General features: G+C 32.9%; 1 protein-coding gene across 1 annotated transcript in view; it reads left to right on the forward strand.

Moving 5' to 3' along the window:
- The window catches only part of PCDH15 (protocadherin related 15), a 782,416-nt gene that overhangs the window by 94,007 nt on the left and 671,759 nt on the right, over positions 1–16,650 (forward strand). Inside the window, exon 2 of the mRNA XM_045842279.1 lies at positions 13,758–13,876. Coding sequence (XP_045698235.1) covers positions 13,786–13,876 — 91 coding nt within the window. The 5' untranslated portion in view covers positions 13,758–13,785. The remainder of the gene's footprint in view (positions 1–13,757; positions 13,877–16,650) is intronic.

The raw sequence follows: 16,650 nt of genomic DNA on the forward strand, positions 1-16,650 counted from the left end.
ACCTCTTTTGTAATTACTGTTGCTTAAGAAAGCTCCATTCAGAATGAGATTACAAGAAAGTTATAGATATCAGCCATACTGAAAGTTTTTAATATGACACTTAAAACAGCTTTCACTCTGCATGTATTATTCAGCTGGTGGAAGATAGTTCTTTATACAATTTTAGTTCTCATGTGTGTTCAAGAGAAATGACTTTTAGAGGCTAATCTCTATACACAGTATTTCCCACTTTAATTAGCAATACCTCCTAAAACAGCAGATTTTACTAATACTTTTATTTGCATAAAGTCTTTTTATGGTAAGCATTTCAGCACATAGATGATTTGTTTTTCTGTTTAATACAGTAATCTCCAGGAAACATTTTTTGATTATACTAACACATTTCACTTATCATATATTTTATTATCCATTATATGTTTTGAAATTCACATTTGTGACAAAAGTGGTATGCAGATATTTTTAGAATTCCAGTTACATATATCATCAGGCCTTTATTGTTCTATTCAATTTTATATCAGTATTATTCTCTGTCATATTTAAAGAGATATAATTTCTCCAAATATAATGCTACATAAGCCTTTCCTTCAATCCTTATGGTCACATACAATACAATTTTTATAACAGTCTGAAACTCATTTAAGAAGGCCTTTTTGTAATCAATTTATTGGATTACAGGTATATGCTTTTGAGTAGAGGAGAAAATTACATAACATTAAGTTCAAATACAAAATCTTATTGGAAATTTAAATGCCAATTGGAGAAATGTTCTTAATCAATCATATAAGCGATACCCTTAATAATTAAAATTCTGCCTACAGTTTAGAAGTTTACAAGTTACTGGAAAATAATTATCTGTTTCATTTGGCTTTAGTTATGCCAATTTTTGGTTATGGTCACAAAAAAATAAGCAGCAAATATCAAAAGCTGATTTAAAAGATTGTCTCAAACCATCTTTAAACCATAAAAGTAATTTTAATAGCATATAGAAATGTCATTAATATAAGTTTGACCTGGAATTTTGTATGATCCTTAAAATCATTCACATGATTATAAAGAAAGAACTTAAATCAATACTTGAGGCAAGAATAAAATTTGCAATGATGATGACTGTGTTTTAACTGCATTCTTACTTTAGTAACATAAATGTGCATGCAAGAAAACTTTTGTGGATATAGATTCACATATTTTGTATTATTGTTTTAATTTAAATACTTGGAATTTCTGGAAATTCTTTTTAAGAAAATTCTGAACTAAAATTTTTGTGATGGGCATTCCAGCACATTATCTTTATAGATATTGCATATATTACTAAGATAGATTTTCTCCAAATAGAAAGACACTCTAAACTATTATTATTTTCAAAGAATGTGACTATAAAAAGAGGTTTTGCAAAATGTGGTGTTAGTATTGTGGTCCTAAATATGTTGGGAGAGCTATGATTATGTACTGGCACTTCATGATGAACTCATCATGAAGCACAAGCTTTATATTTTTGGTCAATGCCATATTTTAAAAATAGTTTAGCTAAAACAATTTAATATTTCATATTTATCATTAAAACTCTCGGTACTTTGTTTTATCAAAAATATTGGGAAGGACCAAAAATGAGGGACTACATTTGGACAAAGAAGCTAACATCAGTTTAAATTCAGCGGTCCTCAACTTCCATTTTCTCTCTGCCAGCTTCAGGTAGTCATAGTATCTGCCTGAGCCTTAGAGTCTCATTCATTTGTGATCCTCTCTTTAAACAACTGTGGGTACTTAACACATAGCACATGCCGCCTAATACACACCCATCTTTTCCCCAATTTCTCTTTTTTGTAACTTGACACTCATTATTGTCCCACCCAACACAATTATATCTGATTATTTTTTAATCTTTATATACCCTTTGTGTATCAGCTTTTGAAATATATGATAGACCAGTGGGTAGGGACAAAGGGATGAAATTTATTTCTTCTTCAGTTTTTCCTTTCACTACATCCTATTCATTATTAAAATTACAACTTCAAAACCATCCATAAGATCTGATTTCATCTTTGCCTATGGGTATCACATTAATAAGTTTCTAATGTTAAGACTACTTCCTTTCATCCACAAAAGATACCTGATTCTGATTTATTCATCCATGTCTGAAACTGGAAAGTGAGGAAAAAAAGTTTCTAGTCGTTAATTTGCATGAAAGCTAATACTCTTTAATGAAATTTTTTCTAAGAGAGATATCCTGCTGAATCATGAAAAACTGGAGAGTTTTCATAGTTTTAAAAGTTACACTGCACACTTTATGAGTAGTGATTAAAAACTTGAACCTTTGAACTTCAGCAATATTTCTTAAGGGCATACTGGTACTTCATAGTAACTATTGCTTAACTAAACAAGAATGCTAATTAAATGGGAAAAAGCTATAATTTCTATTTTCATACATGAATTGTTTAAGCCTTTGTTTTTTATTTCTTCTTAAATAAAGTGCTTACTTATCACCTTCCATTAATTTTGCCATTTTAACAAAAATATTAAAATAGTATTATATAGCTTAAGTTCATTTATTTTTAGTGATTTTTCTATGAAGACCTATATTAAAAATAGATAATGTAATTTACAGAGACCTCTGCTGATATCTGTGCACTCAGACACAGTGAGGAAATTTGCTTATTTTATTACCAACAAAGTATAACCTCTATGAAGAAGAAAACATTATTTAAGTTTTATTTGCTCCCCCAAAATAAAGAACCCAATAATTATATCAATTGCCATTCACCTATAGGATAGAATTTTACAGTTATAATATAAAATTGGCTATTCTTTATGAGAAATGCTCTAAGACCAATTAAGGTTATTTTTGTTTTCTTTATCTGTCCTGCAGGTATTAATCAACTCTGTTAGATATATTTTGTTAACCTAAAAATAAAATGCCAAAGTGAGAAGCAACAAGCATTTATTTGAGATTAAAAAAAAAAAACAATAGCTGTTCTGGAAGCACTAATTCAGTCAGAAACCCAAGTAGTGTTCCAATAAGGGGGTAAAAAAGTGGTTTTATGAGAAAGGGAAGGGAATAATTACATAAATAAAATAATAAATTTCTATTGGTGTTAATAAGCTAAATTATTCTTTGGCTATACTTAGTGGTGTTCATTCTAAAGAATGTCTTTACTTTTTTTGTCGAGGAGTCAGAATGTCTGCTTTCCTATGAGCTGTCAAAGAGTTGTTTAGAATACAATGTAGTGTTGTCCCAGCCCATAGGTGGTTTTACCCAGCTTAAACATCCCAAAGGTTTGAGGAATGTTCAACATTGCTCCTCTCTGATGGCAGCTCCAACTTCATTCTTATGAGGCTCCTTTTACATTATTCTTCATAATTTTAAAAAGATTGTATTTAATCAGAGAGAGGGCAAAGGAGGGAGAAATTAAGGTGAGAAACATGGATGTGTGAGAGAAATATCGATCTGGTGGCTTCTCACCCACCCTCCAACTGGGCACCTGGCTAGAAACCTACGCTTGTGCCCCAACAGAAAATTCAACCTGCTTGTGACCTATCAGTTTGTGGGACAGTGCCTAAACCACTGAGTCACACCAGTCAGGACTATTTTTCACAATTTAAACAGAGGCTATAACAAATAATTATGTCATTCAATAGCACTTAGCCTGCCTGCTATTCATTTTTTCCTCAAATCCATTCCGCATATTACTTAGCAAGAGAATCTACATGTCAAATTCTCTGAGCATCTTCTTTTATAAACCTGTCAGTAGGTCACTATTACTATAAAAACCAAACTTTTAGCCTAGATTTTAGCATAGAGGTAAATACCAGTCTTTACCTCTAAGTAAACTTGGTATCTAAATCCCCTTTCTATCACCTTTTAACCTTATTTCTTGTATTTGTGTGATTTCTCTCTTCCTTTTTTTCTATGGAGACCTTATTTGAATATCAATTCCCTGTGGAAGTGTCTACTGTATTTATGAAACATGTTGGACACTCCAGTTGTCAGTGACACTCCCATCCATACTGTTGAAGAACCGTCTTTATTCCTTTCCTGTACTGCACATTATTGTTCATTATGTTTTGACTTGTATATATTTTATTCTTCAATTTAGTAATTCTTAAGAAGTTATCAATTTTTAAATAATTTTCCAGTGTCTTTATGACTATTAAAGAATTTACAATGTATTGATTGATTAAAAATATAGTATTATTTCCTTTTTACAGTTTTTTCACAGCTCTAAGTTTTACTTATTTTATTTTCAACACTACAGTTAAAAATATCCAGAACTTTACAGTCTCAACTTATTGCTGTAATTTGTAAACATCCAAATATTTATTTTAAATCTTATATCTCTTTTCAGCTATTTTAGCCACACATAAATTAGATATATGTTGAAATAAAATTCTATTGTGATTATTTTTCTAGTCTCTAGAGAAATCGATGCTTATCAGAACTTTTGTATGATCAAATAAAACTCAGCATAACATTAAATGTAATCTTTTTAGGAAAGATCAAAATGACCTTGATAAATTTGTAGACTAAATGAAGAGCTTACATAGCTCTTACATAATCAGTTATTTTTCTAAGTCAAACTATCCATTTTCACATGCTTGCCAGGTGAAAAGATTAAGCTCTTCCTTAATTGTATAGATTTATAAGATAAAAGGTAAAAGCTTAAAATAATTGCAATACACAGGTTTTTTGCTGGGAGTTTTATAATTTCTATTTCATTTTCTTTTATTTTTCAAATAAGTACAAGGTTTACATTTACTATAGAAATGAAAAAATAAAATATACATAAAAAGGAGTTTATTATGTAGTCATCAATTTTAAATTTCATTAATGGTTACCATGTATATAATGTAAACTAAAATGATGCTTAAAAAATTGTTCACACTCTTAGTTCATGATAAGAAGGACAATGGAAGATAAACTTAGTTTCATTGGTTCCATTTATATCTAATTTAGCACATCATGTAAAATACATATTTTTAATTTATTTACATTAAATAAAAGTTCTAAATAAATTTTATACATTTTGTATATCTACATATACAAGTGGAATATTACTCAACCATTAAAAAATGAAATCTTGCCATTTTCAACAACATGAATGGACCTGGACCTGGGGGTATTATACTAAATTGAAAACACCTAAATGACTTCCGTATCATTGTAAATAATACTGCAATGAATGTATGCCTTTTCAAATTTGTGCTTTTGATAAATAAATGACCAAAAGGGGAATTTCTGGGTCTTATAGTAGCTTTATGTTTATTTGTCTTTAGTAAACTCCATACTGTTTTCCATCATGTCTGAATCAATTACAATCACACCAACAATGCATGAGGTTCCCCTTTTATCCATATTTTTGCCACTCCTTGTTATTTGTTGTCTTTTTGATGATAACCATTCTGAGAAGTATAAAGTGACATCTCATGGTGGTTTTGATTTACATTCCCCTGGTAATTTTGTATGTTGAGCATCTTTTCATGTGTCTGTTGTCCATTTGTATGCATTCTTTGAGAAAATGTCCATTCAGGTAGTCTGTTCAATTTTAATAGGACATTCTTTTTAAGAAAAAATTATAAAACTACATATAGTCATTCCAGTTAATTTATTTGTTTTTAAATGAACTTCTTATATCATTCAAAAATCCTTGTAATAGAATAAGGTAGTTAGAATCAACTATTTATTTAACTTTATTCTTATTGTTTACACTATTACGGACGTCCCCACGTTTCCCTTTGTCCATCTACCTCCACCCAGCCCTGAACTACCCCCCACCCTTCCCCTGGGCCTTCACCACACTGCTGTCTGTGGCAGGGGTGCCTCACTTTGTGGCATCTCTGAACCACACTGAAAGAAGAGTTGTCTTGGGCCACACATTAAATACACAAACACTAATAAAAATTGATAAACAGAAAAAAAGGATTTTAAGTAAATTTATGATTTTGTGTTGGGCCATATTCATAGCTGTCCTGGGCCACATGTGGCCCATGGGCCATGGGTTGGACGCCCCTGGTTGGGTTATACATGTATATGTTCTTGGCTAATCTTAACTGTGCTTATCTTACAACTTCAGGAAAATAGTGTTTGTACATGAGGCTATCAGGAATACCCGACCAAAGGCAACACTTATAGAAATGTTTAATTCTTGACCCACAATGCTAAAGATAATATTCATGCCATACTTCCTTTTGCTAAAACTGCAACTATTGGTCTGTGCAAGACCACCCTCTTTTTTGTTGACTATTTCTCAATTCGTGTTAAACACTTACTTTTTCATCTTCAATCCCAATAGCAACCATCATCTAAAGATTTAGAGCCAACACTAAACTGATGGAAATTTTACATATATATATATTTTTCATCAGATCTTTCCACATATTAATATGCTATTGCTAGATACAAACTACAACACATTTGGTGGCTTAACATTTATCATGCCACAGCTTCATAAATCAAGTGTCAGGCCACAATTTAGCTGGGTCCTTTGCTCCATGCCTTAGGAGACTGCAATCAACTGTCTGCTGATTTGCATTCTCATCTATAGGATTGATTAGAATCCCCTACAAAGCTCATTAGATTAATGGCAGAATTATTTTATTTTCCTCAGGTACAAGTGGTTACCTGTATTTCCTGGCATCTGTCCCTCTCCATAAACAGTCTCCAACATAAATATTTGCAACTCAAGCTCAGACAAGAGATATATCTCCTCTAATGTGCTAAGACTGAGTCTCATATAACAACTGAATCAAGGGGATGACATCTTGTCACCTTTACCACATTCTATTAGAAACACATTACTGGTTTCACCTTCACTGTTTAGGACAGGATTACACAAATGCATGATTCATTCTGGGGCATTTTAGGGTGTTATTCTTGCACTCCATTGGCTGAAAACTTCCACGTGGACCTTTATTTATCCCTCCCTCCTTCCCTTCCTCCCTCCCCTCCTTCCTCCCTCCCTCCCTCCCTCCTTCTCTTCCTTCCTTCCTCCCTCTCTCCCTCCCTCCCTTCCTTCCTTCCTCTCTTCCTTTTTTTCCCACACTGCTATGGCATCTTCATCTTATAAAGTGCCTGTCCAGAACCAGCACTCAGCAACCACTTATGCAGTAAATGTTAAAAATTATTATCTTTAGTAATCCCATTTTGTTTATCAATAATAGCAGAATAAAATAGATGTAATCATCCTAATTTCAAACTGAGTCTCAGAAGTTTTCACTAGTTTTCTATCCCCACGACAAGGAAGGGGCAAAACAAGGAATGCACCATGAGTCTCTCCCATCCCAAAACTAGGACTTTTTTTATAATACATCCAAAAGTCACTGACATTCACACTTTCTACTTTAATTTCTCTTAGCTGACTTAATACTTTGGCTTTTGTTAATGGATTTTCTATAAGAAAAGAATAATTTATTCATCAATTTATTTGTGTTTCTTGGGATGTTCAACCCTCACCAAACAGGGTAAGTCATAATCTGCGTCCTATGCCAGAGAATGACATTACACCGAACCCTCCTTCAAGCTTCCTTTTAAAGGTGCATTATGTTTATGCTTGCCTGAATTTTAAAAGTCAATTTTAAATTTGCTTGTTTACACTTTTAAGTTACTCCACAGAAAAAAACAATCCTTGGGCTTTTCTCATCCCTGAGTACTCACTCCTTTCAAACCAAATTTTTTCCTCTTATTTTTCTAAAAAATTATGGGACGTACATTTACATCTAAGAATAGTATTGAGATGATGGTTCAGAAAACATAAATTTAATGGAAATCCATTATGATTGAAAATTAATTTTAATACTCCCCTAATTTAGAATCATTTTACTAAAGTACTTTGAAATGATATATTAATCAAATTATAAAATATAGTATTTGCTCAATAATAAAGTCATGAGAAAACTGAATTGATTTATTTCTGTAGTAGAAGCAGAGTCTCTGACATGCAATAAATGTACAATAAATTCTTATTGAGTAAATGAATATATAATCACTCAAATACCTAACATGTTAACAATACTGAACATAAGTTTTGAAATTCACTCTTTTTTAAAATTTTGGTTTATTCATTTATGACTAGATAATTATAACAGGTGTTTTATACCAGTTATTGATTAAACTGAATATTTCCTAGTAAGATACAATTTTTTAAGATTTTATTTATTTATTTTTAGACAGAGGGGAAAGGAGAGAAAAAGGATGGGAGAGAAACATCTAGGTAAGAGAGAAACTTCAATCAGTTGCTTCTTGCCTGTACCCAACAGGGGTACATGCAACCCAGGCATGTGCCTTGACCTGAACCAAAGCAGCAACTTTTTGGTCCACAGGCCAGCCCCCAATCCACGGAGGTAGGGCAATTTTTAAATGTAAACTGGATAGGCCAATTTTATTTGTCAGTATTTTGTTTCCATGTTGAGGAGTATTACCCAGAAAGAAAACCAAGGTTCTTCCCTCCTCTATTTAGAGTTTTGTGATTAAAATGATCAAAGAAAAGAAAAAGAAAAAGAAAAGAATAGCACCTCTACAGACATGTTAAGGCACTGCTTGAATTTTCCAAATGTCCACCAAAGTTTGTAGAAGAAGAATTTCTAAACTTGTAATTTCTTTGTGTGTATCATGTGGTTTCAGGAAATGTATTTTGAATTAAACAAGTTTCATTTAATGTTTACAACTGTTGAGTATATATTTAAAATGTGTATATGTGTGTATATAAAGTGAAAAAAGCAAAAATAAATATACATTTGTGTGTATGTGTGTATATATATATGCATAAGTGCATATATACATATATTTGTGTATATATACATATATAGAGAGAGAAAGAGACACACACACACATAAATATACATTTAAAAGTGGACAACAACCAAGGCACACTCAGACCTTGTGACATGTCCTGTAAGCCTGGTTTGTCTAGGCCAGCCTAGAGAGGTGCCTTAGATTTCACAGTCCCCAGTGAAAACATATGTTATTTTTCTGCCCTTACCTAGAATTAACTAAAATATGGTCATTTCTGTCTTTAAAACAGATTCAGCTAATAAGTTAAAAAATGTATGAGTGGGAAACAACATCAATATTTATATGTATAGTATACATTTAAATAAAATGTAAATATATCTCTTTATATAGATTTTATTTGTAAAAATGTAATATGAAGTTGTATAAATATATTTCATTATATTTTACATTATACATTTCTACCAAGAAATACAGAACAGTGACAAACTATATATATATATATTTTTTTAAATTTTATTTATTTATTTCTATAGAGAGGGGAAGGGATGGAGAGAGGAAGAGAAACATCAAAGTGTGGTTGCCACTTGAGCACCCGCTACTGGGGACCAGGCCTACAACCCAGGCACGTGCCCTGACTGGGAGTTGATCCAGTGGCCCTTTGGTTTACAGGCCAGCGTTCAATTCACTGAGCCACAGCAGCCAGGGCACAAGTTATATTTTTATAGCTCTAGCTAGATGTCAGAAATTGGAAGTACCAGAGTTTGAACAGCCTGTTGAAGGGCAGATGCATATGTATAACTCTCATTTCACTGAAATATTTCTGCTTGCTTCCTGACATGGGATTGATATGGGATTTCTCAACACAGTATTGGCAGTGGGCTCCAAACTTTGATATATCAAAGAAATTAGTGGTTATTCACACAGCAGTCAGGGACAGAGGGTTAAAGAATAAAAAGATGACATTTTCAAAAATGTACCAGAGGGAAAACTGACATGTCAACCTTGGCTGCTTTTGCCATGTGTCACTACAACCAATCCAGATGCAGGGAGCAGGGATAAACATATCAAGGGCAGAGCTTTATGTGTTGCTAGTCTTTGGATTTATATTTGAAAGTGAAAGGCCTTTATTCTCCTTCCAAGAAATGAACAGCAATCTGTACTCTGGGCAGTAGATATTTTCAAGGGTGCTTTCAGCTAGGGTTGTTGGAACGGTTATGTTTTTCTTGTGAAGTTCTTCAGTTACGTTATCAGAAAGCATTTTTGTTTGTTTTATATAACCTTCCTCAATTTTTAGAATGAGATTTAAGTATAAAGTGACAGAGGAAAATTTTGAAAATACAAGCTTCTAATTTCATGTATCTTATTACTTTTGAACATGCCATATAACTTGCTGCTTGTCTCCTTTTATGTTGACACTATGTAAGATTCATAAGAGAAGACATATGAGTGGGCTTATTTTATTGATATTTTCAACTACCCAGGACAGTTAGTTTTACCTCAGTGACCCTCCATAAATGGCCATTAAATAAATAAATTTCTGAGAACATTGAATGCCAGAGAAATAAGTATCAACAGAAATGATGTAAAATTCAAAATCGGTATATTGTGTCTTGAATAATTGCAGTAAAGTATTCCTAAGAATTTGGAAGTACATGTTATAAATTTCAAGAACCTCAAACCATTTACATGTATGATTGTGACATAATTGAGAATTTTTTTCAATATTTTTGATAAAATACTATTTTCAAATTGCCATTACAAAACCATGTACTAGAGTGTTAAATATGCCAGTTAAATTATGTCCTGAAAATTAAGTACAATCAGCTTATTTATAGGTCAGCTACATTGCTGCTTAGAACTGGTCATATTCTAGGTTGCTAGAACATAACATTATGGGCAAAGGAGATGGGGAGGGAAAATATGTACTCAGCGAACATAGCAGAATTTGGTAGAAAATTTATAAGGTACACCACCACATTGGAGGTGGTGTATGAAATATCTTTCATTTATCTACCATCATTTAACAATATTTGGAGTTTTATCTCCTTTAAGAACTCTTCCTACAATTCTAGAGATTGTAAAATGAGTAATGAAAATGATTTCTAAACTAAAATGTTTGATCTCTTCCAACTTATTTGATGACAGAAGTGCCACTATTAGTTGATTGGCACAGTAAGTGTATTTATTGTGCTGGTCCTTAGTCTTTTGATTGGAGGACACAGCCTCTTTCCTGGAGGTATTGTCTCATTATATCTTTATTTAGGACTGAGGTTTTCTTAAGTTAATGTGTGCTCCATGTCTTGGGGTATCAGGTAAATATGGTGAGTCATAACTTTTAGTTTGTTGAAAATACTGAGCCCATTGAAATGATAAAATTTGCTTTGAAAAATAATGCACATATAAACTAAATAGTAAAAAATTAGAAAAGTTACTATGTTTCTTATTATTCAAAAATAAGCATGTTCTTATTGCTGCAGATGGTAAATATTACATCTCTTCCAAATGAATTTTTAGGCAAGTTTTAATTATGACATTTTAAAGAGAAAAAATGTAATCTTCTAATAAATTTATAGGATCATGGATTAAGAGGTTATATTTCTGGAGACATAGTAATAGCAGTAATTTTAATGATTTTGAATTATGACCCATCAGTTTGTTTTCATCTTGAAGGCTGTCAAATGAAACCAAATGGTCTGAATAAGAGGCAAAAGAAAGTAGCACCATATGTGAGGGTGCAACACTAAAACCTAAACCAGCGATAGGGCAACCAAGCTGGCAGACTGAGGACCCACAACATTACACATTCTGCTCTTTTGTCAGTTGGTGAGGTGTTGCTTGTCCTTTAAGTTCTTTTTTTTTCCTAATCAATGTTTTTTAAGTGTTGTCTCTTTGCTTTTGTTTTTGATTTTAAAAACTGTTTTCTATTTCTCGATGTTATCCAACTTTTTAAAAAAGGAATTGAAGCCATTTTTTGCATAAATCTTTCTAGGGTACTCTAGGGTTATGAAGAGTGATATAATATCTCCCCCTTAGAATATCATAGGGTAGGCTGTTTAGACCCATGAAACACTTGAAGCCTTCTCATTTACGCATTCTCAGACATTTTCCATCCCTTTTTGTAATACACAGAACAGAGGTTTCAGACTTGCAAACTATACCACTTCTTTATTCACTCACCGGTTTGTATTCTTGAGCCAGGGAACATGACTTTTTCTCCACAGAATGGAATAATAATGCCAACCTGAGAGGCTATGCTACAGACAGATTAAGAAAATATGTATTAAAGCACTTAGAAGAATTCAGAGATGCTAAGTCAAAAATACTCATGTTAAGCTTTATGGAGTGCTCACTTCGTCTGAGTCACTCTTCTAAACATGTATTTATAGCCACTTATTTAATCCTAAAAACAAACTAATAAGGTAGGTGCACTATGTTGTCTCCATGTTAATAATGAGGAAAGTGAGACATAGATGCCATTTAATTTGCTCAAAGTCTTGTAACAGATAAGGTGAAGAGCGTGAATTTAAAAAGAATCCACACTGATTCACTGGCTCTTTCCCTTGGTCAATTTTACTTTTATGTTACTTGCATTTTACTGGCAAGTAAGCAAGTAAACACGGATTGTTACATTCTCTTGATACCTAAAGATGGGCTCTTGTGTGAGCTATCAGTGTCTAGAAGTTATAAAAGCAGAGGCTCAGTCCTTTACCAGCTAGGGAAAAAAAGAGTGTGAGGGCCATATAACAATTTAAAATAAGCTGTATTTATTTATATATTCTACTGTGCAGAAATTTTTATGAAGGAAAAAATGATAAATGAAATAAAATGCATGTAAAGGCAGAACTAAAATATTTGCTCTGTGCATTGTATTGAATGTTACCTGCAACTAGTCTCAGAGAGCAAATCCTGGGTGGGAGTCATCGGCCAAGGGACTTCAGAGAACAGTATGACCTGCCAGAAACATTTATTCCATGAGCAGGATGGGACAACCATCTGAACACTGAGCAGTTTGGATTTCTACCATTTTCTGGAAAATCAGAAGACCTGGCAACATGCTTTTGCATTCCCACATGAAAAGCTTTGACAGAAGCTGAGTGCCAGCCAGCTGGGCTCTTCACACAGACCCTGCACTCCACACTTTGTCACAGCCCTCACCATCCTGTTGTCCCTTTAGGCTAATTCACTCTTTTCTTTTGTCTTTTTGTTCCTGGTAGGTGTTTGAGTTTGGAACTTCTGAGGTAGAGGAACAAAGTTTCTACCCCTCTTGTATCTCCATATAATCAAGGTCATTTTGAGCAATTTTGTGTGAATAAATTATTCAATTTACCAGGAAACTGGGCATATTATTTTTTCAATAAGCCTGCTGGTGTGCTCACTGGGCATTAATGTTTTGTTCAATTCCATTATTTACTGGGAGGTTGCACAGGAAAACAAAGGACTTAAATTGAAATTTATCCATGTGCTTCATAAGGCAGATATGGTAAAAATTGGTGGTTTATACTTAGTCTTACTTGGATAGTTAAGTCAATCTTGTATCACTGTACTTAAAGGAATTAGCATTTTAATGAAGGCTTTTTCTACTTAATTGTGTAATACAAATGTCCATTGAAAATTTTTATGTAGCGTACTAACAACTGGCTTACCATCATAAATTGTTGCTGAACACCTGACACTTTATAGTTGAAGTATACTATTGGTGAGATAAATTTAGTAACTTAAACTGATTAACATGTGATTCACTAACAGGGACGCAAATTTAAAGAGAGTATGGTTCTGATAATATTAGTAGGTTCTCAACTTACTTGTTTACAAAGTAAGTAACAGAGAAGATAGTTTTTCTTAGGGATTACTTGTCTGAAAATTCCAGTGGATAAAGAGTTCCAGTGCATTAAGTGTGTTACTTTGTTAATGGATAGCTTGGCAGAGGTAATTAACTATGAAGTCATTAAGGCTTTTCGGTGCTGTGACAGTTGTGTTTACCAATAACAGATTAATGAATTTGACAAATGTCTCTTTCTCCCTCTTGTTATTTCAGATAGGCCTTGAGTGGAACTCGACAGAAGATGTTACAACAGTTTTATCTCTGGAGATGGTTAGCTTCTGGAATTTTCCTTGTTTCTTTCTTCACCACATGTTTTGGCCACTCTGATGATGGTAAGTAAGGATGCTTTTAGTCTGACCTTTATATTAGTCAGGATTTCAGTTATTAAATGGTTGATGAAACACATGAGAGAAATGAATAATGCTAATACGTAGTTCATTTTTAAAGGTTAGTAGCCAGTGTAAGAATTTGCTTTAAATAAAACAATCTTGCAAAAGTGGCTTCCAATGCACTTTGTTTCTTAATAAGGATTGCACTATGATAGATAATATGACAAAGGCCTCCATTTGAACACCTACTAATTCTCACTAAGAAAATTTTGATTTTAAAAACCTTAGATTCTATTTAGTTTCAACAAACTCAGACAATAATCTTAGGTAAAGCTTAGTGATATACACATTACCAACATTTCTTTTTGCAAAGAGATCCCCCAAGGGCTCAAAAGTAGATACTGTAAGTGACTTCAGTGTTGGCACTTTAATTGTATGTTGTACTATTCCATCTGCCACTGTTTCATTTGGAGAGAGTAAAAAAGTATAAAAGACTTGACATTAGACATTGTAAGTCAGTTCATCACATTAGATGAGCTAATAGTAAGTTCATCACTTTAGAAAGATATATTAATCATCAAGCTCCTTAGAGACTATTTACCATATTATGTCTACAGTGGCCCAAATGTGCCTGTCTTAGATATTTCAGTACTGAAGGAATCTGTCTTAGAATACTACATAATGTGAGTTAGGATATATAGAATACATTAATAGAGAAATTTTTCAAAAAGGACAAAGTTCCTCACCCTAGAAATTGCTATTTAAGAAAAATGAGTTTTCTTCTTCTGTTTTGAATGTTCACTGTTTTTACCCAACATTTGTTCAGCATTTAAGGTGCACAGGCAAGTAACCATCTCCTTATTTTTATTGTCCTGTTATCTAGTTGCTCTTAGTGGCATCAAAGATTGTGAATGTTGTTTATGCTTTGCTCAGTTAAATTGAATGATTGAAGATAAATGAATTAATTTTGCTTTATCCTAAACAGCATTCAAATTGTGCACATATTAAGATATTCTCAGTTCTCCAACTTTAGACAAATATATCTCTTTTGGGGTTTGCAGAATAGTTTAGAATACCAACTATTTTCATAAAGTCAACTGCCTACTCCCCTGAAAAGTTCTGTTAATTGGCACACTGTTCACTTCAAGCATATGTGAAGTCAATGTTCATGTCATTGCCACTTATGGAGCTTGTGAATCTCCAGTCTAACAACACATTTAAAAATGTAGTCATAAGATAAATAATGTAACTGCTACTTTGAAACAAAAATAAAAATCAGTACAACTTAAAAGAGCATGCCTTTCTAGGATAATAATGTGTTTTAAATTGTGCCCCAGGAATAGATGACAAATCAGTGTATGTTGATATTTCTTTATATCATAAAACATTCTATTTTTTAATTTATATTTAATGTTCACATGGACCAAGCATGGAAGGATTCCATGCCATTGCTAACATTAGACATAGAAACCTTAAACTTTTTAGGAATGTAGTTCAGGCTATTAAAAGATATCATTCCTGGTTGAACCTGTAATGCTATAGATTGATTTTCTTAATAATATCATTAAAGCTCTTGTTCTTTCTAAATGTTCTTGAGTAGCCTCCAAAACAAGATTATCAGGTTCACCGTTGGCCATCACATGATCTAGTTTCTGAAGCAGAGCAGAACTTCAGACCTGCCAAGTGATAGTTTACAGTGAGACTGCCCCATGCAGCACTGCACTCATGGATGGCTTTCTTTATAGCCATGTTAGAAAGACTTCTGGGGTGTCTCCTGGAGGTGAGTGCCTCAGTACTTAGGAATATGGAAGGGATAGGAACTATGACAGAGTAACATAAATTTTGTATGGTGTTTTATAGAGATTTCTTAACTTTATATGCTTTCCAGTATTCCTTCCACACTAGCATCTTCCAGTGTGCCCCCAGAGACAATATGATTCTCTTCCCTTAGGTCTCCCCCAGGTCCTCACCTCTCTCTGGCCTCCCTCTATTTGAAACCAATACATCACTTTTATTTTGTTGTTCATGAAAATGGTTTTCATAGTTACCATTTTTTAAAAGCCATAAAATTGTTAGTCCACACTATGCAGGAATGAAATTAGGACTGGGCAAAGAATGATTAACACACACAAAAATAGCACTTGACTGGAATATGTGATATGAATTTCTTTAATAAATTTGTTTTGTCCAAATGCTTGGGGCAGCAGGTTCATGGGTAGATTGAAGGAAGAAAATAGCTATAGTAAAAATCACAGTAGAAATATGCAAGGGAAAGCGAAAATGAAAATGCCATGCCACAGAAGATTCATTGGTTGGATTAGCCCATTTTGATAGTTGGCAACTGATTTAAATTTCAGGTAGAAAAGCATGAAGGGGAAAATGTTAAAATACTCTGAGGCTATTAGTATAACAGTCTAGGTTTTTCTTATATTAAAAAATAAGATTCTTCTGGACTTTTTGTGAAGAGCACTGTCCTTATGCTTTTCTATTTATTTCCTTATTTAGGCAAAAAGGAGTTGGAAGAAAAAACAAATGAGAGTTGTTTATTTCTTAAGTATTTTATCCTAAATGAAATATTTTAGTATTGGCAAATGTGTGAAACTGATTCAAGGGAAAACCTATTGTATAATTATTATTTTTAATATTTTATAACAAAAAATGTTCATATCAATTTTGGCTAAGTTTTAAATTATTCTATATTTCTCATCAAAATACTGGGACAAGTTTTTAGACTCAGTAATAAAGTTTGTGGTTGGCCTATCCCATAATGAACATTT

Source organism: Phyllostomus hastatus, unplaced genomic scaffold, assembly GCF_019186645.2.
Source record: "Phyllostomus hastatus isolate PE091 unplaced genomic scaffold, TTU_PhHast_1.1 phas_contig_38, whole genome shotgun sequence".
Classification (NCBI taxonomy): domain Eukaryota; kingdom Metazoa; phylum Chordata; class Mammalia; order Chiroptera; family Phyllostomidae; genus Phyllostomus; species Phyllostomus hastatus.